General features: G+C 42.0%; 1 protein-coding gene across 2 annotated transcripts; it reads left to right on the forward strand.

The window, feature by feature from the left end:
* Positions 1-1018: 1018 nt before the first annotated feature.
* On the forward strand, positions 1019-20841 carry chd1 (chromodomain helicase DNA binding protein 1; the record flags this gene model as incomplete). Of its 2 annotated transcripts, none has more annotated exons than XM_079235420.1 (35): positions 1019-1071; positions 1808-2015; positions 2745-2873; positions 3043-3236; positions 4033-4301; positions 4570-4795; positions 5501-5601; positions 5706-5884; positions 6075-6199; positions 6364-6580; positions 6728-6817; positions 6968-7158; positions 7662-7850; positions 8450-8609; positions 9398-9550; positions 9707-9778; positions 9877-10026; positions 11378-11526; positions 11784-11880; positions 11976-12071; positions 12167-12343; positions 12469-12629; positions 13144-13185; positions 13269-13402; positions 14542-14680; positions 14851-15001; positions 15285-15407; positions 15544-15687; positions 15783-16058; positions 16202-16333; positions 16561-16739; positions 17167-17266; positions 17352-17403; positions 17492-17750; positions 19348-20841. In XM_079235420.1, 35 exons carry the CDS (start codon positions 1019-1021, stop codon positions 19628-19630), a joined length of 5400 nt encoding a protein of 1799 aa, XP_079091546.1. In that variant the 3' UTR covers positions 19631-20841. The 2 variants fall into 2 exon arrangements, with proteins under 2 accessions (XP_079091546.1, XP_079091547.1); XM_079235421.1 differs by having other exon boundaries at positions 16214-16333.
* Positions 20842-21277: the final 436 nt, after the last annotated feature.

Consider the following 21277-nt stretch of genomic DNA (forward strand, 5'->3'; position numbering starts at 1 on the left):
AATGTTATGGCATTATAACGCCAACTGTTGCTTTTAGAGATGTACAAGTGTTATGGTTGTGTAACGCAGAACATCATCATAGCACAACACACGAAAGCTAACGTTAGCAAACAGCAATTAGTTAACATGATACACATGGGACAGTCGTTATCATGTCGCAATAAAGTGGCCAATATTAATCAAACTGCTGGTAGCGATACGCCAATGTCTATTTTTTTTGCGGGATATCGCTCTCTTTTTGAATTCGGAGATAAAATACTGTCTGGCGCGTTGGCAGTGTCTGCATACATTACTGCCAACGTACCCCGCCAATAGCTAATGTTGGCGTCATTAGCCGGTGTTAGCTAGTTAGCTACATGCTAACTTTTTGCCACACTAAAACTTGGTGACATAAAGGTTCGCATAAGTCCGTTTATTATTATATATTTGCGGGCTTGTCTGAGGTTAACGTGGTTAATTCGTGTTCAGAGTGGCTGTGGAGCTTCACGTGGATGTGAAAACACGCTGCTGCGCGCAGGCCTGAGAGGCCTCTGCGGTGAGGAGAACCAACACAGCGAACGTTTAGCGAACAGTTAACGTCACATGAAGCTGCTGCCATTCGCTCATCCTCTGGTTTTAACTTTATTAATGTGTATATAAAAACAAAAACACGATGTTTTTGTGAGCTACGGAGACAGTTTTTGTCTCTCGGAGCATAAACTACTTCTCACAAATAGTTTACAATATCTCGTGCTTCAGTGTATTGACAGCTCCACAAGGACGAGGCAGTAGTTGGTCAGAGATGCTGTGCTGGTGATTTGCTCCTGCGGTGTGTTCCTAGCAAGCACACTGACTGCTTTATCACATTCTCTTCAGACTTACTGCAGGGAAAGCATGATGCTACTGACATTGGTCAGCGTTGATGAAGGCACAGTCTTTCCCAGGTTGTATAGCTAATGACGTTAATGTGTATCCTCATACAGGTTAACCACGTGGAACGCAATACTTGTCAGAGGGAGTCTATATTTTGGACTTCAACATGGCTGGACGCAGTGAGGAGGAAAGTGCAAGCAACAGCAGTGGAGAATCAAGGTAAATGAACAGATCCAATTTCACAACAGGACATCAGAGTAGTTTGATGATAGTGACACACTTGAATGACACAAGATAATATATTGATTATAATTTCTGTGTATCTGACCCTTATTTTTACTCAGACTGGATAAGAATACTTTCATCCCCCATTTCTGTGTCTGGGACACTGCCATCTTCAGTTTGTTTCCATTGAAATGTGTCTTTTAGAAAGTTACAGACTGATGTTGTAATGGTATTCCTGTTTACAGTATTGTTGTTTTGCACATCTCTGTTGTTTACACCACACAGCATTATATACTGCAGTAAGGCAGAATTGAACTATTGATGGCAACAATAAATAGCTTCTAAACTTAATGATTGAAAGTTTAGCTATGCAAGTAGCCCACGGACGGCTAATCCAATTTAAATCTGCACTTTCTCACATACACACACACCCACATATAGACGTCCTTGCCTTGATGGTCCCACTCCAGCTGCATTAACACAGATGTAAATTAATGATGGGGCGCCGGTCATTGTCAAAATAAATAAGCTGCAAGCTTGCACCATTTATCAGTGCCAAAATGGATGCCAATTTAGTTGAATAAAGACCAAAAAGGTATAGAAAAGGGTAAACATTTTTGACACTAGTATTAAAATACAGTACGAGAAACTGATTTGCTCTGTGAATGATTTATCTATTAATTACGAATGCACACATACATGTTAATTATTTTCTCTTTAAATGTGACAGCAATTCAGACGATGAATCCGGTTCTGGGTCGGGCTCAGCGTCTGGCTCCGCCTCAGGCTCCAGTTCCAGCTCGTCCAGCAGCAGCAGCCAGTCGGGGAGCAGTGGCTCAGGTAGTGGCTCAGACTCTGGCAGCCAGTCAGATTCCGACACAGAGAAAACCAAGGAGAAGCTGGAACCGCCAAATAAGTCAAACATTGATGGCGCTGAGGTAAAGAAATGTTATTTCAATGAAATTGGCACAGAAACGTTAAATAATTTGTAAATTTACACTCCAGCATTTTCTTTATTTATTACTTTAACTGGACATGTGTAGAACATGAAATGAGTTGATCATTGTGTGTTTATTATAAAGTTGCCGTGTTATAATCGGCATCAAAGTGTTTAACTCTGTGTGGAACATTTTCTTGCATCTCTATGGCAACATTACGGCCTAATAGCTTAAGTCACGCAAAGTTGCAATACTCAAGATTTCAGATGGTTTGACCTTCGACCCTTTTACACAGAGATTCCGCAATACTGTCGTAAATAAGCTACGCTGCTACGCCGGCTTTGCTTTTTCGCAATGAACCGAGCAAAGGCGGCCCAATGCTGCTCTAGTGTGCGATTCTACATCACAAGAATAAAAGAGGCGTGACGTCTAACACAACAGCGTCTGCGGTCCGCTGTGTTGGCTGTACCTTTTCACACAGCTGTGGCTCGGCTTTATAACTTCCTCCGCTGCCTACTTAGCGGCAGAACAACGCTGTCCTCGCATACATTTCATACAGAAGGCGAGGCGGAGTAACGATTTTAGTCACATGACCCATTTTCAGAGCACCATTAGTGGCACACCGTTTCTTTTTGGGTGTTTAACACAGTGCTTGACTCTTGTCAAGTGAAAGCTTGTTGACCTGTTTCCACATTTTTGCTAACTTTCCACTAAATTCATTAATTGCAGTTCTGGAAGTCCAACCCAAGTATCCTAGCAGTGCAGAGATCGGCTATGCTCAGAAAACAGCAACAGCAGCATCAGCAACAACAGCAGCAGCAAAAGAGACAAAGCTCCTCAAATAGTGGATCTGATGAGGTTTGTTTAAACCAAATACACCATTTCTGTGCTGCTTGACTGGGTACTAATTAAATAATGGGAATAACCATTTGGAGGCTTCATTTGTCTACTTAGCTAGAATTTCTGTAATTGGAGGTGCGCAATACATTTACATGAACGTTGTGTCTTTATTGATAATCTCTTATAGGACTCGTCAAGTAGCGATGGATCTGATTCAAGTGGATCCAAACGAAGGAGAAATTCAGCCTCCTCTGACTCCGGATCGGGTTCTGGGTCTGGGAGTGGTTCTGGATCAGACTCCTCAGCGGAGGACAAAAGTGACGAAACGGCATCAGACTATGAGCCTAGTCACAAAATCAAAAGCAGAAAGCCCCCAACAAAGTAAGTGGACAGTTGCCCGTTAATGGCTTTCTGGTAGAGTTTTAACGTTATACTGGTATTAGAATTGGCAATTATAATACTTTGTGCATTTGCTTGATTAGTGTTTACATTTATATGCTATAGTGCTGCTGTCATGTAAACTAACATGCTCTGTTTTCAAATCCTTTAAAGGAACAGTGTCACATTTTAGGGGGATTTATTGGCAGTAATGGAATATTAGATTCATAACTATATTTTCATTAGTGTATTACGACCTGTCACTAAGAATCATTGTGTTTTTATTAGCTTAAAAAAGGCCTTCTCTTCCATGGAGTCCGCCATCTTGTACCGCCATGTTTCTACAGCAGCCCAGAACAAACAAACCACATACTGGTTCTTTGTGAGAGCTTTGTGTGTTTTTGAATCAAATGGGCCCAGAGCTAAATTATTAAAGACCGGAGTATTGATATGCCTCGACGTTACTGGGGATTTTTTGATCTGTAAGTTTATCACGCAGCAACGCACATCTCCTCTGATCTCTGTCTGGGCTGAGTACACACAGACACACACACAGAATAATGATAACAATAACTATACCATGAGACCGTGACATTTTCTGTAATGGTTATTGGACTGTGAAATCTCATACAGTTAAAACTCAACTGCCTGATACGCAGGGTTACATTGTTCTCTTAACTATGTCCCTTTGTAGTGGTCACTCGCTCGGCCATGTAGGTCTTGATCATGTCACTGTTTAAAGGCATACAAAGGGTGGCATGAGTTTAACTCGGCACATGTATTTTTTGACATGTCTCAGAATGAATTATCGGAATGGGAAGAAAAGCAGCAAACAGAAGAAGAAGAAGTCTTCTTCCTCTGACGACGAGGATCATCACTACAAGAAGGCGGCGTCTGCGGGGCAACGGCGGCAGGCCACAGTCAACGTCAGCTACAAGGAGGACGATGAGCTGAAGACCGACTCGGATGACCTGGTGGAAGTCCTCGGTGAAGATGTCCCGCAACCTGAGGAGGATGAGTTCGAAACACTGGAGAGAGTGATGGAAGGCAGGATAGGAAGGAAAAGAGGTAAAGGACACAGTGCTGATCTAAACTGTATCTCCTGACAGGTATTTAGCCAAGTATGGAATTTCAGGATTGCCATAACATTTTAAGAGTTGTAGGGAGAATGAAGGAATTTGTTTTTTGAGGAAGTTAAGAGATGCCAGGAAGTCAGCTTGACAAAAGCTTGAACTTCCTGTTTCTCTGTAACGAATAATAAAATGTTCAGCCCAGTTTTAAGGATGAGTTATAGACATATGTTTTACAGTATTCCTTTTATTTTTTTTCCTAACAGCAACAGGAAGTGTAACCACTGTATACGCTGTAGAAGCAGACGGGGACCCCAATGCCAACTTCAATATCAACAAGGAGCCTGGTGAGGTCCAGTATTTGATAAAGTGGAAGAACTGGGCCCATATCCACAACACTTGGGAGACAGAGGACACACTCAAGTTACAGAACGTCAAGGGCATGAAGAAACTGGACAATTTCAAGAAGAAGGACCAGGAGAAAAAGAGATGGTGAGAGCTTGTTTATTTAATGAACCAAGAGCGTCACACTTTATTAAGCTTTATTACAATCTTACAACTGCCAAACCAACCGTTTCACACACACCGTCAGTGAAAGCTGCACAGTATTCTACTACCCACTATGCAATAGGAAAGACTATGAGGACACATGATGTCAAAAGTAATCAAAGTCTCAGTGGCTTGCCGTCCTCCCTGGTCAATCCAATGACTATACGTAAAACCATTTTTATCCCAATGGATACATTTTAAATAAAAGAAAGAAGGCCTTAAAAACCAAATGTCACCATCTCTAACCTTGTCCGATGTAACTGTTCTTGACAGATTTTTGTTATTTTAAATAATAGCCATATGTACATGAATCTGATTTTATCCAGTTGAACCTGTGTTCAGTGTGACTGGCAGTGTAATCTGCTGACATAACTGCAATGCCACATGACCCCATGCAACCATCTGCTCCATGTGACTATAGAAACATTAGTGGGTCACCTTGGTTCGTCTTATGCTGCGGCGCTGTCGGCGTCTACAATTTCCTAATCTTTTAGGGGATTCAAACCGCCATCTTCTGGCCACAAGCGTGTCCATTTTTGCTGATTTATGAGAATTTTATTTAGCACCCTGTGAAAAAGTATAGTTTGTTTGGCGCAGATAAGAAACGAAATGACCGTTATTTTCTAACGCTTTTTATCCTCTCCCCAGGTTAAAGGCAGCTTCGCCAGAGGACATAGAGTACGTCAATTGTCAGGAAGAAATGATGGATGACCTTCACTCTCAGTACCAGATTGTAGAGCGAATCATAGGTGCACATTCTACCTCACTTGTTGCGTGAAGCATTTTTCTCTGCATACATTTGATACCCTTGGATTTGTGCAACTAAATAGGTCTCTGAATTCCTTTTGAGCAGGACATTCAAACCAGAAGTCAGCGGCTGGTTACCCGGACTACCTGTGCAAGTGGCAGGGTTTACCATACTCCGAGTGTAGCTGGGAAGACGGCGCTCTGATCGGCAGAAAGTTCCAGAAATGCATTGACAATTACATGAGCAGAAACCAGTCCAAGTTCATTCCATCCAGGGACAGCAAGGTAATGCACTGTCAACTCTCCGTTGGCCATCTGTTGATAATGCATTACGTCTTGAGAGAATGATTTTAATTTAGTTTTTCTTGGTGTAATTAATGTCTTCTGGGTCAGTTTCCAGTCTGAAATGAACTGAACTGAACTGTAAACTTTGACTTAATCAAAGACTATTGCTAACTGGTGTTCTTTCTTGTAGGTGCTCAAACAGAGACCCAGGTTTATTCCTATGAAGAAGCAGCCGAGTTACATAGGAGGTGAAGGACTGGAGCTCCGAGACTACCAGCTGGACAGTTTGAACTGGATGGCCCACTCCTGGTGCAAGTACGATTTTAAGAAATCCTTAATTCTCAACTTTCATCATCTGAATGTCCATTCTGTAATTGTTTAGGGGGGGTATAAATGTAATATATTCCATTATCATGTGTGTATCAGGTCCACATTATGAACTGACACTGTTTCTCTCCTCGCTCTGTCTTCATTCATAGAGGCAACAGTTGCATCCTTGCCGATGAGATGGGTTTAGGGAAGACCATCCAGACAATCTCTTTTCTCAACTGCCTGTTCAGTGATCACCAACTGTACGGACCCTTCTTGCTGGTTGTGCCTCTCTCTACACTTACCTCCTGGCAGAGAGAAATGCAGCTATGGGCCCCCCACATGAACTTTGTGGTCTATCTGGGAGACATCAGCAGCAGGAATATGGTACGGGGGTTCAAACACACTTTCTTCAACTCTATTGATACAATTTCCTAATCCACTTATACAGGAATGGAAGGTTAAGATGAATGGATACAAGCAGCAAAGGCACCGGTTTGTTATTTCATGTTTCCTTGTGTTTTCATTTAATAGATCAGGACACATGAGTGGATCCATGCCCATAACAAGAGACTGAAATTCAACATCCTTCTCACAACATATGAGATTCTTCTCAAAGACAAGGTCAGCAGCTCCTTCACTTATTCATGGCACATGGGCTTGCTGTTGTTGATCACCTAACTGTCTTTATTTATGACACATTAAATGGTAACGGTCAGCGCTAAAGCTGTGCAGTATAAAAGTGTAAAACCTGTAACATTTGTGCTTCTCCAGTCATTTTTGGGCAACGTTAACTGGGCCTTCATTGGTGTGGATGAGGCGCACCGACTGAAGAACGACGACTCCCTCCTCTACAAGACCATGATGGACTTCAAATCCAATCACAGGCTTCTGATCACAGGAACGCCACTGCAGAACTCCCTGAAAGAGCTCTGGTCCCTGCTGCACTTCATTATGCCCGAGAAGTAGGCCATGTCAATTATGCTTTGATACCAACTTGTTCCAAACTAGACTACTCTCTTTTAGAGCCAGGAATCGTCGCAGTACTCCTTGATGCCGCTGCCAGGTGAAGAGAGCTTCTCCTTCGGCTCGGAGTTTAAGAAGAGCATGAATGACTTTTATACACCAATGCTGTGTTTACAGGTCTTGGGGAGTACTGCTGCATGTTTAAAGAAAAAAGTGATGTAGCCCTTTATGCCTCCAAAGAGAGTGGTGTAAAGTCTGATGGATTGCTTCACGGTTGTGATATATATATATATATATATATAGTGGTATAGCAATATATCATGAAACACTTTTATGATACAAACAAACCAATGAGACACTTTGTACAAAGTAAGAATGTTGACACTTAATCAGTTTGCCGCCTTTTCTTGTCAGGACTAAATCAAGAATTGTATTCTTTATCTTGTGCCGTGCTGGATTCCCATACCACCACTGATGTGTGTTGCATGTCTTGTTTCTCCAGGTTCCACTCTTGGGAGCTGTTCGAGGAGGCGCATGGTAAAGGCAGGGACTCGGGCTACACAAGTCTGCACAAAGAGCTGGAGCCTTTTTTACTGCGCCGAGTCAAGAAGGATGTGGAGAAATCTCTTCCTGCCAAAGTGGAACAGATCCTCAGAGTGGAGATGAGTGCTATCCAGAAACAGTATTACAAGTAAGAGCTGGACATTTAAATCCAAATTCTAGTGACTCAAATGTTGCTTCTAGATAGAGATACACCGTTTGGTATTTTCTTAGCCGATTCCCTTTAGTCATCACAATGGTTATTTGCATTTAAAGTTCTAATTCTATTATTTACTGCTTAGAGCTAGGAAGGTAAACAGGTCATTGTTCCCCTCTAATCTTTCTATAAATTCTCTATCTGATATCTATTTATATATTGCTGTAAAAATATCTGCTTCAAACAACTGTTTTTATTTAAGTTTCTCACCAAAATCTTCGCCAAATACTAGTTGTTTACCGAGTCAATGCAACCTTTATATGATCGGGTTTGCAGACAAGCCAGTCACTGTTTGCATGGGAAAGGTTTTAATTCTAGAGATGTTGTTCCTCTACGGCTTATTTTGGACTCGCAAATGTGACACACTGACGACATGTTGTGTGTGTGGCTGTGACATAACTGTGGGTAAAACTAACATGTGGCACATGTATGTAAAGGTGGTTCAATCTGAAGTATGAGGTAGGTTTTGATTGGCTACTGATTAATCCGTGATCAATCAACTAAAATTCATACTAATGTTTGTTTGTGATCAGATGGATCCTGACCAGGAACTATAAGGCTCTGAGTAAAGGTAAAGGCAGCACGTCGGGCTTCCTGAACATCATGATGGAGCTGAAGAAGTGTTGTAACCACTGTTACCTTATCAAGCCCCCAGATGACCTTGAGTTCCTCAACAGAGCTGAAGCCTTACAGGTCTGTTTATGTTATCATTTGGTTGCAACATCAGGTAGTACATATTTGTTATTTAAGGAATTGGGTTTTATCAAAATAAAATATGAATAGTGTTTTCACATGTAAACAATGTACGCCATGGTTTTTACAAAACCAGATAATAGGCTGGTTCAAGATGAACTGGATTAGATTATTCGGCAGTAGCAGCCGGGGGCCATTTCCAGCAGCCTTTATTTAATATACAAGAAGTTATAAAATATTAACATCCTGTAAACTCCATCTGTCAGCCAGCTGTAGTTTGCAGACCATGTTAGGATTTATTTATCTTTGTTTTGTAAATATATTGAAGTTGAAATGTGTGTATTAGGTTCTATCCGGTATTATTTTCATGTCTGTTTTGTAATGCCCTTTTGTGTTGATTGTTTTGATAAATGATATAGAAATAAGCAACCACATAAACAGTTTGACAGATTGAATCCTTCATTGCACAACATTAGAATAATATCTTCTATTCGATCATTAAATATCACAATCGCACAGAACGTTTTGATTTTCCTCAAAAGGTCAAAACTAAGAGTCCCTTGGCTCTTCGACCAGACGTTTCAACTACAGACTTTGTAATGCGTTCCCTCCTCACACTCACTGGCTGCGCTTGGATTTGCTCCGTTTTTGCTCAAACTGTATGCTTATACTCCGATGTGTTGTTGTTTGCACAGGATATAACCAAATGAACATAGTTGATGTTTGATCTCCTCATATTAATGGAGAGGATGGACCCGTAATTGTTTGCCCCTCTTTTCCTCCCACAGCAACTGATCCGCAGCAGTGGGAAGCTGGTCCTGTTGGACAAACTGCTGGTGCGCTTGAAGGACCGAGGCCACAGAGTTCTCATCTTCTCCCAGATGGTACGGATGCTGGATATCCTGGCTGATTACCTGAGGAGTCGGCAGTTCCTCTTTCAGGTAGTTACTCAATTTGCTCGCATAATAATCAGACGTACTCTACATACACACACAGATATGCTCCATAATAGCAGACCAGCTCAGCAGAAGTATGAATTTCCATCTACATATTTCCGTTCTACATGTCTGAATGTTAAATGTTGTACATTTGTGTAGAGATTAGATGGCTCCATCAAGGGGGAGATGAGGAAGCAGGCGTTGGATCATTTTAATGCTGAGGGCTCAGAGGTAAGTTCTATGCATTGTATCCAGTAAATGTTCTTTGTGCTTCTTTTAAATTAACCAGGACTGGAACTTGTAAAACTAACCTCCATTTGTCTGCCCAGGATTTTTGCTTCCTGTTATCAACGCGTGCTGGTGGTCTGGGTATCAATCTGGCATCGGCGGACACAGTAGTGATCTTTGACTCGGACTGGAACCCCCAGAATGATCTGCAGGCACAGGCCAGAGCCCACAGGATTGGGCAGAAAAAACAGGTATGTAGCAGCTATGTAAACCTCACTACATATACAGACACTCCATCGTTGGTTCACTGTGGCGACCGGAACACAGCGAAATGAAATGTTATGATGGCATTAGCACAAAGTGCAGCTCCTGAAGTACAAAAGTAGCAATGCCACAAATTAATCTGTTACAATTCATTCCTTTTCATTTCAGTTCAATTCCATTTATTTGTATATCCCAAAATCACACATTTACCGCACAGGACTTTTCATTTAAAGTTTAAAATTTAGTAAAAGTACAGAAGTATTTTCAACAAAATGTACTGGCATAGAAACTCATTATGCATTAGGCTGATTTAAAAGGTATATATTACAAAACGCATATTATACCTACATGATGGGCATTTTCATCTCTAATAATGCATCACATTTATGAGTGAATGTTTTGTTTGACAAATAAAATCTAAAGTAACTAGTTACCCAAATATTGTAGTACATAAAGTTACTGTGAGGAACTTTATACTGGTTTTGAAACGGTCTCACTGTAAAACCTTTGCCTCTATATGACCTACACCAGGGGTCAACAACAGGTACTCGACTCGAGTGCCATATTCACACACGGGAGAGACGGGGAGAAACCCGAAAAAGAGTCGGAAGCGTTATTTCACTTGGCGCTCCAAAAAGAGAAGTGAGGACCGCGTAACCAGAACCTTTAACCAAGGATGGACAGACTCTTATATATTTATTATTCCGACAACCAGTTCAAAAGCAGTATGTCTCATGTTCAGAGACATTAAAAGCAGAGACGTGAAGCACCACCACGAGACAAAGCACACATCTTTAGAGCAAACGTACCGACGCACAATCAAAATTAAGGCACAGAAAATAAACCTAAGATGATCAGAATCCTGACACGTACTTTATTTTAAGAGTTTTTAATCCAGCCATTATTTTACTTGAAATAAGAGAAGATAATATATTTATTAGAGTGTGTATTATTTATAATTAATCAAGTTCAATTGGAAAGCTGTAATAATAAATATTGTTTAGATGTTATTCAATTGAACTTTATTTAATTTGACGATCAGTGATTGACTATATACAGACGTTACATACTTCAACACATATGGCACAAAATCATATAGCGCAAATTTGACATTATTGTGACCTTTGCATGAGGAAATTCTCTCTAACTGCACCTCGCTGAATTTTAGTTGATTCTAGGCAGTTAAACTTGCAAATGAAAGTTCAAGTACAGCATTTAATTACATTCCACCTCTGCAACAGGCCTCTCGGGCCCTACTCACATAGTCCGTAGCATACATAGCAATAAGTGAGCTACCTTAACCAAATACAATGTGTTTAAATATATATATATATTCAGGTGAATATCTACCGTCTGGTGACAAAGAGCTCAGTGGAGGAGGAAATCATTGAGAGGGCGAAGAAGAAGATGGTGCTGGACCACCTTGTTATCCAGAGGATGGACACTACAGGGAAAACTGTCCTCCATACCGGTGCTGCTCCCTCCAGGCAAGCAACACTTCCCGCTTCCACTTTCTGCTGCCGTTCCTCCTTTTGCCCACGTTCATCCTGAACTAAAATGTGTTGGTGCTTGTTGACAACCTTATTATTGACAAGTCATGTCATTAACGAGTGCAGCTTGATTTGTTTAATCCACCCCAAAACAAAATAAAGTCATTTAATTTATTCTGTAGTGTTTTACTCCTCTCAAAGGTTACTGCTACACTTTGCTGTTATCTGACTTTAGTGTATTTTATGACTTACAGTTCAGCGCCATTCAACAAAGAGGAGCTGTCTTCCATCCTGAAGTTTGGTGCTGAGGAGCTTTTCAAAGAGCCAGAGGGCGAGGAGCAGGAGCCTCAGGTATGTAGTTATAAACATATTGATGCGTGTGCGTAATCACAACTTTTCTCTGAAATCTATTGGAGCGGCATGTAATGGCCCTTTCTGCTCTGTAGGAAATGGACATCGACGAGATCCTCAAAAGAGCTGAGACCAGGGAAAATGATCCCGTACCCTCCACAGTGGGAGAAGAACTGCTGTCTCAGTTCAAGGTATATTCAAATAAAAATGAAATGTATACACATGAAGTTGTGATGCTCTGTTCTTCAGAATTTTAACATTTACCATTTTGTCTTGACCTGTGCAGGTGGCCAACTTCTCCATGATGGACGAGGAGGAATTAGACATGGACTCTGAGCGTAGTCACCGGAGTTGGGACGACATCATTCCTGAAGAACAGAGGAGGAGGATGGAGGAAGAGGAGAGACAGAAGGAGCTTGAGGAAATCTACTTGTTGCCACGCATGAGGAATTGTGCCAAACAGGTACACAAGCAGTCATGGCAAATATAAGTTGATAGATTTTTCTTTTTTGTGTGCTGCTCAGTGGTATTTGTGCATTTTTGGTTCTTAATAAACTTCCAGTCGATTTTCTCGGTTTGTGTTAACAGTCGAACTTTAACGCCAGTTCGGGCCGGCAGAGCAGGAACAGGAGGTACTCGGGGTCCGACAGCGACTCCCCCTCAGACCGGAAAAGGCCAAAGAAACGAGGGCGGCCTCGGACCATTCCACGAGAAAACATCAAGGGCTTCAGCGACGCTGAGATTCGGAGGTGATTATAATAACTCTATTAACAGGGTTCTTACGGTCATGGAAAACCTGGAAAAGTCATGGAATTTTAAAATGGTTATTTCCAGGCCTGGAAAAGTCCTTTAAAAAAATAAAATCCCAAAAGTTTATAAAAGTCATTTAAATGTGTTATATTCATGTGTTCATGATGTTCATTTACGCTGAGTTTGATTAATTAATTAATGAATGTGCTTTTAAAAGAAAGACTCAAAATATAAGCAGGCATACATACAGGCATCTATATAAATGTTTATTCTTTTAATCAAACTATTGTCTCATTCATTTGTGTCATTTAAGGTTTACTGTATGCTTTGTGTTCTCATTGTTAGTTTAAATACTACATTTACTCACTTTTTACTGTTTACACCCAGATTTCACTAAATGTTTGATCATGGAAATTTGGTTTAAAGTCATGGAACCATTGGTCAAAATGTGTATGAACCCTGTATTAATCTACTCCTCCTCATGTTTCCCTGTTTACATCTGACTTTTTACAGGTTTGTCAAGAGCTACAAAAAGTTTGGAGGACCGCTGGAAAGGTAAGCCACGTCTGATTTTGTTTTTAACAATGAAAGAAACGACATTCCAGACAGTCTGCTCAACACGTGTGTTGGTCACTCAGGTTGGATGCGATTGCTCGTGATGCCGAACTTGTGGACAAGTCTGAACATGATCTGAAACGCTTAGCAGAGACGGTTCACAATGGCTGTGTGAGAACATTACGAGAAAACCCGTGTGGACCAGAGAAGACTTCAGGTAACAAAGCAGATATTTCTACGCATTAATCAGCCCATGATAGGAAGGTTGTGTGTGTGTGTCATGGTCATCAGAGCTGCAACAATTAGTTGATTAATCATCAGTGATGATGCGTTTAATGCCTTTTGTTCATCACCTGTAATATTAAAATGGATTGCTGAAACCGTTGTCAGCTGAAGAGTCAGTCTCTCTTTCCATTGATGGAAGTTGTACCAGCATCTTGCTCCAAATAGAGCGTTGTAGCTGCCAACAAAAAACAGTTCTTGCCGATCAAGACCAGACTTGTAAAAATTAAAACCTGGTCATGCTGTTCTGCATGTCTCTCAGGTTCTGAAAAGTGAAACCAATTGCGCTGTGTTTTAAAGCTGCATTCTCTCTACTGACCACCAGGTGGCTACTCCTCTGGTTAGTCTATATAAATGACTCTACTTCTCTTGATGTATTCCCTCAGTAAACATTGTAAACATGAGTTTATGTCTCAATCTCTAGTTTCAAATCTTTTTTAATACAGCATGATGTTCATTTAGTAAATTATGGTCATTTAGAGTCAAACAGACCATAAAGCAGGGGACGCTTTAGGGCGAGGCTTACGGTGATTGACAGGTCTCTACCATGGCGTCCCTCCTTCGCTCGTTTGTTGCATTATTCTCCAAAACACACAAATACAAACCAAATGTACTGTGAAGAAGCAACAGAGCACAAAATGCTATAAACCGAGGACTTATTGTATGTTAAATAATGTGTTGAATTAGGACTGAAACAATTATTTCATCAAAAGTATCTATTGATTCTTTTTTTATGGTTAATCAGTCCAGTCCATCAAATATCTATAGTAAAATGTTCTCAACAGTCCAGACCCGTAAATATTGAATTGACTATGATATAAAACGGAATAACCTCTATTGTGGGAAAACAAGCCATCTACAGTTGTTTTTTTTTTTTGTTAATGCTTTAGGTGAATCGGATTCCTATTTATCAGCTGATCACGGGCCCAGGATGCAATTTTTCAAACGACAAATAAACTGTGTTTTGCACACACACTGATAGGCTGTGGTTACAAAATGCATGGTACTGTGACTCATTTCTTAAACTGCTCATAAAGCGCGAGACATTGAAGTGCTTTGCTGTTTGACCACCAGGAGGCAGAAGAGGGAAGGTGAAGGGCCCAACGTTCAGGATCTCTGGAGTCCAGGTGAATGCTAAGCTGGTTATCTCCCATGAGGAAGAGTTGGCTCCACTCCACAAGGCCATTCCCGCTGACCCCGAGGAGAGAAAGAAGTAAGGCTTCCGATGAACTACAGGACGTCTGTTTGGGCACCACAGTTTATTTGTATTGTTCAGTGTAATATCCAATAGGTTAATGGCTCAAACTCTCATATATCAAGTAACCATGTTGCTAAAATAAGCAAATATATTTGAATATCTTAATTGTGTGTGTTTTGGTATAGGTATATGATTCCATGCCACTCGAAGGCAGCACACTTTGACATTGATTGGGGGAAGGAGGACGACTCCAGCCTCCTGATAGGAATCTATGAGTACGGTTACGGCAGCTGGGAGATGATCAAGATGGATCCAGACCTCAACCTCACACACAAGGTGAGTTCAGGCATTAAACATATCTGATGTCTTTGTGTGGTTGTAGAGGGTCGTGTATATTGCCTTGTTTTTAATATGATATATACTGTTGATGACTTTATATGTGAGGCCTTAACTAGTTTTCTTTCCATATTCACCTGTTTGGCCATCCAAATAATTGTCATATTTTGTATTGTTTTCCTTTTCAAATGTCGGTACAAAAGCAAATTAATTTATGAGTGTGATGTATTTGTGTTCAGTCGTTAGTGATCATAATAATTTTGACTGTTTCTCTTGTTGACAGCTCCTACCAGACGACCCTGACAAGAAGCCGCAGGCCAAACAGCTCCAGACCCGAGCAGACTACCTCATCAAGTTGCTAAGCAAGGACCTGGCCAAAAGAGAAGCACAGAAACAAGCAGGGACAGTAAGTCTTACAGTACATGGGACCTTTCCCCTGCATCACAAACTGGGATGCTTGTATTAGTCATTTTCTAATTCAATATGGATAGATTCAAATGTATGTCTACCAGAATCTGCCATGACTCTCTGTGTGTACATAGGCTAATTCACGGAAGAGGAAACCACGGAGTAAAAAGAGCAAAACTCTGAAGCCAACTAAGACGGACGAAGTGCTGAAGAGCACGTCCTCAGATCCCCCGTCTGACAAGAGGTCCGACGATGAGGAGGAAATCGAGGAGATAAAGGTACATCTTTATACCACTCTCCCTGCTGTGGCATGAACTGGATCATTCCTGTTTTCACTTTGGAGTTGAAGTGTAACGCTTCTCGGCCTTTTCAGGAGGTGGTAACGGTGAAGGCGCCGAGCAGACGGAGCCGAGCAGACAGGGTGGTGTTGGTAAAAGAGGAAGAGGAAGAGGACGAAGAGGAGGAGGAGCCTGAACAGGAGGACGTTTCTTCATCAGGGGAGAGGGAGGTCTTAGACAAAGAAATAAAAAAAGAGGGCAAAAAAGAGAAGAGGGAGGAAAGTTGGGACATCAAAGAGAAGGAGCCAAAAGAGAAAAAAGAAACCAAGCCTCTGGAAGCGGTACATAAACTGGAGGAGAGCATAGAAAAGGTGAAATAATAATTGTGATTTATTCCTTTATGACTATAGACCATAGTCTAGCTTCATTAAAGTAGTTCATAATTATGCTGCCAGTGTAAAGAAGTTGAGGATGAGAGATTGGCTTGAAATTTATGCTCAATCCTTTTCATCAGATCGAAGTAAAGACTGAGGTACGAGAACGGACAAAGAAAGCCTCCGATGTGCCGGTCCACATCACGGCAGGCGGGGAGACGGTGCCCGTATCTGAGGAGTCTGAGGAACTGGACCAGAGGACCTTCAGTGTGGTACGTTTCACTGATGACGACGTCTTCAGATAGAAATTCAGTTTCGTTAAACGTTCCGTTGTCAAATACAGCCTCTTATTGTATATTTATAAAATGATCGACTTGGCTGAAATGGTCTCAACGTATAATTTAGTCATTGACTAATGGAATAGCAGCATTATAACAACAGACTGTAATCACTAATATAAGCTCTTGTTGTGGAGTTAACTGTGGTGTGACCGTTGCAGTGTAAAGAGAGGATGCGGCCGGTGAAGGCGGCGCTGAAGCAGCTGGACCGACCGGAGAAAGGGCTGTCGGAGCGAGAGCAGCTCGAACACACCAGACAGTGCCTCATTAAGATCGGGGACCACATCACCGAGTGTCTGAAGGAGTATTCCAATCCTGACCAGATCAAACAGTGGAGAAAGTTAGTACACACACACACCATCAACAGAGATTTAACATCAATGTATGGATCAATGTTAGTGGCGTAACGGACTCTTATTGATCTGTACGCATGTGAATCGTGGATTAATGACTCGTAGTGTGAAATAAAGTTTTACTGACTATTGTTATCATCCAATATTCAGGACATCATTTATGTTTTTCTTGTCTCAGATCTCTCATGTTCAGTTTAAATTAACAGGAGAGCTGGTAATATCAGGTATCGGCAGCAAATAAACATAATCAGGGAACTAACGGTTATATTAGCTGCTTTATTTCTTCTGTTCTGATCTGTGATCCGAACCTTGACTTTAATGATCCGTTGCTCCACGAGTCAATGCCTTGAATGAGCGCTAAGACTTGGTTCATGTGCTCCATATGTTAAGCAGATGGTGTTTTGTCTTTCACAGAAACCTGTGGATATTTGTTTCCAAATTCACTGAGTTTGATGCCAGGAAACTCCATAAACTGTATAAGCATGCAATCAAGAAACGACAGGAGAACGCCCAGGTATGTGAAGGCCCTGTAGTAACGCACTCTGGAGTACAGCGACATCCTTTAATGGTGTTCATCATGACGGTTATTCTTTCCTCAGGCAATGGAGCAGAACACTAGAAGTATAAGCACCCACGGCTATAAGCATGCAGGTACATTCAGTTTCCCTCCGTTGTACATGGAAAATATACTGAGCACGTTGATACTATGGACTGATTGATTTGTGGTCTTCGTCCTCAGATATTGAAAGGCTGAAGGACAACTCTCACCAGGACGACAGCAGCAGGGACAGCTACAGCTCGGACCGGCATCCGCCGTCGGGTCGGTACCACGAGAGCAGCAGCAGCAGCAGCAAGGAGAGGCACAGCTCGGACCCCCACAGGAAGACCTCAGGCGGGGAGTCCAGGAAAAGACCGTACTCGTCCTTCAGCAACGGCAAAGACCACAGAGACAGAGACCACTACAGACCAGACAGCAGGGACAGAGACCGACAGGACAGGTGAGGGACCAGGGCCTCTTCCTGAAACAAAGGGACTTGTAATTGTCACATGTTCGACCCTCCTGATGTAAGTCTACCGAACTCAAGCCAGTTAAGACCATTACGTTTAAAAGATAAAATGTAATTGTTTTATATTGATCTTCTTGTCAACAAATCCCATGAAAAGTGTCAAAGAATGTGTTCGGCATTCTCTTCATACTGTCTGAGCCAAAAGCCGGTCGCTTCCCACCGCAGACCTGAATATACAAGCAATATTATATATGGAGGGGGAAGATGAATTACTGCAGCTGATATTTCTGGGGCGACTGGCTCTGTGGAAGAGCAGGGTCGTCCTTCAATCAAAGGATCGGCGGTTCAATCCCCAGTTCCGCTAGTCCATGCCGATGTGTCCCAAGACACTTTAACTAACGTTCACACACCGCAGGAACAGCCTGCCGGGGGAAATCCTGATGGGCAGGTTGCACCCTGCATGGTAGCCCCTCCCATCAGGGTGTGAATGATGACAAGTAGCGTTAAAGAGCTTTGAATGGTCAGAAGACTAGAAAAGATCTGTACATAAGTTCAGTCTATTTAGCATTCTGTATCTCTCTACAGGTAGCAGCAGGTGAGCAGGTTGTGTTTAGTCGTTTAATATCTTTTAGCTCTTCTCACCAACATCACTGATCAGTAGATGTACCAATGATGTTCTGGGTGTTTTCACACTGCTGTAGCGCCTCCTGTCCTGCACCGTACACGTCCCATGTACGTTTGTAATGTATTCATTTATCCGTAAGTTTCCTTAAGAAATACAGCTGTTTATGATCTTTCTTCACCAGGAAGGAGATGTGAGGACCATGTCAGGTTGTTTGTGATGCTGATTCCCAGGAACTTAAAGCTGTTAACTTGTTCCACTGATGTAGACAGGAGTGTGTGTCTTTGCCTCCTTATTCCTAAACTCAACAATCAGCTCCTTGGTTTTAATGATGTTGAGCAGCAGGTTGTTCTCTGAGCTCCACTCTGAAGGTTGTTTATTTCCTCTCTCTATGAAGTCTCATTGTTGTTTGAAATCTGGCTCGATGACGGTAGTGTCAGAGCTCTCTTCATGTTTGGGGTAGCAGTCGTGGGTGTACAGCGTGAACAGGAGGGGGCTCAGCACCCAGCACTAAGGTGCAGGAGGTGTGGCTCCCATGCTGAGCTCCCTGGGGTCTGTTGGGAGGAACGTGTGCACATGCTGCCACTTTCCCAGTAAGTCCTCATCAATAAGCTACGGCTGTCAACAGTGTGTCTGGCATACTGTCAGGGTAAGACATTCAACCCCAAGTTGGGGTTGAATGTTCCTTGTGAATGTCGTATGAATGTTAGACAGTTCTGATAATGGGTGAATGATGTCATGTAGTGTTAAAGTGCTTTGAGTGGTCGGAAGACTACAAAAGAGATAAACAAGTACTCTATTTACAATTTAGCTATCATCCGTCTCTCCATTTCCTGTCTCTAAAAATATTGCAAAAAAGATCTTTACTCATTTAAAATGAAATATGAAAGTACTTTGTACAAAAGTGTGTATACAGTGTGACCAGCTGTTGGTTGTGTTGCCTCTGACCCTGTCTTTGTGTTGTAGATACCACAACGACAGTAAGCACAGGAAGCTGGAGGAGTTCCGCTCCAGCAGAGACCACCGGCTGGACGTGAAGGACCATTCCCACTCGGAGCACCGCTCTTCCTACCGCTACCACTCCGACTGGCAGACGGAGCAGCGGGCCTCGGCCAGCGGGCCCCGCTCCCCCCGGGACCAGCGCTCGCCCTACGACTCCCGCTCGCCCATGGGACACCGCTCGCCTTTCGACTACTCGTCGGACCACAAGAGCACACCGGAGCAGATCTGGAGCAGCCGCAAGACATAACAGGAGCTGCCCGGGTCTGCCAGTAGCAGCCATAGACACACAACACAGCAGATGCCTTACAGGGACTGTGGACTCCGACCGGGAGCCGTCTGAAGCACTGTGTACCAGTCAGTTCAGCATGGCTGTCCTCTCCTCGCTTCAGCCGCAGCTCGTCTCGGTAACCCGGGAGAAGAGCGCCTCCAACCAGGCAGAAGAAAATAATAAAATGGAAAAATTCAAAGCGTATTTTTGTATTAAAGAGTTTAACGCTGCATCGTTGTGTTCAACGTCCAGATGCATTTTTCTGTTATTTTTATAAACTTTTTAACTCTGGAAACTCGATTGACCCTGAGTGCTGCCTCATATTCCCACCAACCAATGACACTGGATCCTGTAAATGACTGTTCTCTATGTTTGTCCGTCTGTCTCTGTCTCTCTATCATGCTTAATGTAATTATCTACCTTATTTAAGTGGCGGCCCGATGAGAAGTCGGCCGTCGCGTGAATCGCATTACACGTCGATGTAAAGGTGTCCGGGTGAATCCAGCCCGGGCTCAGGCTCACCACCTGAAGTACCTCATTTACAGCATTTCTCATTTTCCTCAGCAGGTTTTCTATTTTCCACCAGGTGTGAATTATTTAATAACATATCTTAGTTGTAAAAAGAAATAACCTGGATTGTTGTTGATTTTGGAGAGCGAGGTTACACTGTTGTAAATTTTTGTAAAATAGTAAATCAGTGGTCTTTTTCCTCAGGCTTTTTGGATTTATTATGACTCTACTTTTCCCCATCAACTCAGGCTTTTTTGTCGTTCAATGAGTGAGTTCCTGTATAATAGTTCTTTCATAATACTTTCAGAATATTACTTTTGGTAAAGGGAAAGTTCTTTAATGATGCTCAGTTTTATCCTGCAGTGCTTAGCTCTTTTGCCGCAGTGTCGAAATCAGTAAGTTGGAAGACGGTTGTCTTTCAATAGAAGCACCTGTTGGATCTTAAGCTCGACTTTTTACGCTTTTTTTTTTTTTTACCTTTCAGTTTTCTTTTCTATGTAGGCAATAATGTCGATGTTTCTATGCAGCCAAGTATATTTGTGGTGAACCACCCAACTGAATGAAGTCACTGTTATGGTTCGCACTGTTGTACATAAATTTCCTCTATATTTCAAAATGACTTTACACTGAAAGTGCATGAATTTTTATGACCTGTTTTATATAGTTGTTTATGAAGCCATTAAAATCAATCACTGTACTCACTCGTACCAACTCTTTTAAACACGGTGTCAAGTGCTTGTTTATGTTCCACTAGAGGGGGCCAAAGTCTGTGAAGACACTCAGTCACTGCAAATAACTTCCAGTTTGATTTTGACTTGGCGTGTCGCTGCAGGACGTCTGTTAGAATGAAACAGGAGATGCGTTTGGGCTCTAGAGCAGAGGTTCTCAAATGGGGGTATGTGAGATTTCAAATATATATATGGAAAAGTAACATCCATTCAAAAATCCTTTAAAAATAGTTAATACATATTCAATACAATATAATTGTAAATTCATAAACTGAATTGTATATATTATATATTAAATCCAACACTGATTGCACAGTGCCGTGTATAATAAAAGCTTCCTGGGCCGTATTGCCGGTCCTTTGGTGGACGGGGAGGCGAGGGAGGACCA

Source organism: Taurulus bubalis, assembly GCF_910589615.1.
Source record: "Taurulus bubalis genome assembly, chromosome: 19".
Lineage (NCBI taxonomy): Eukaryota > Metazoa > Chordata > Actinopteri > Perciformes > Cottidae > Taurulus > Taurulus bubalis.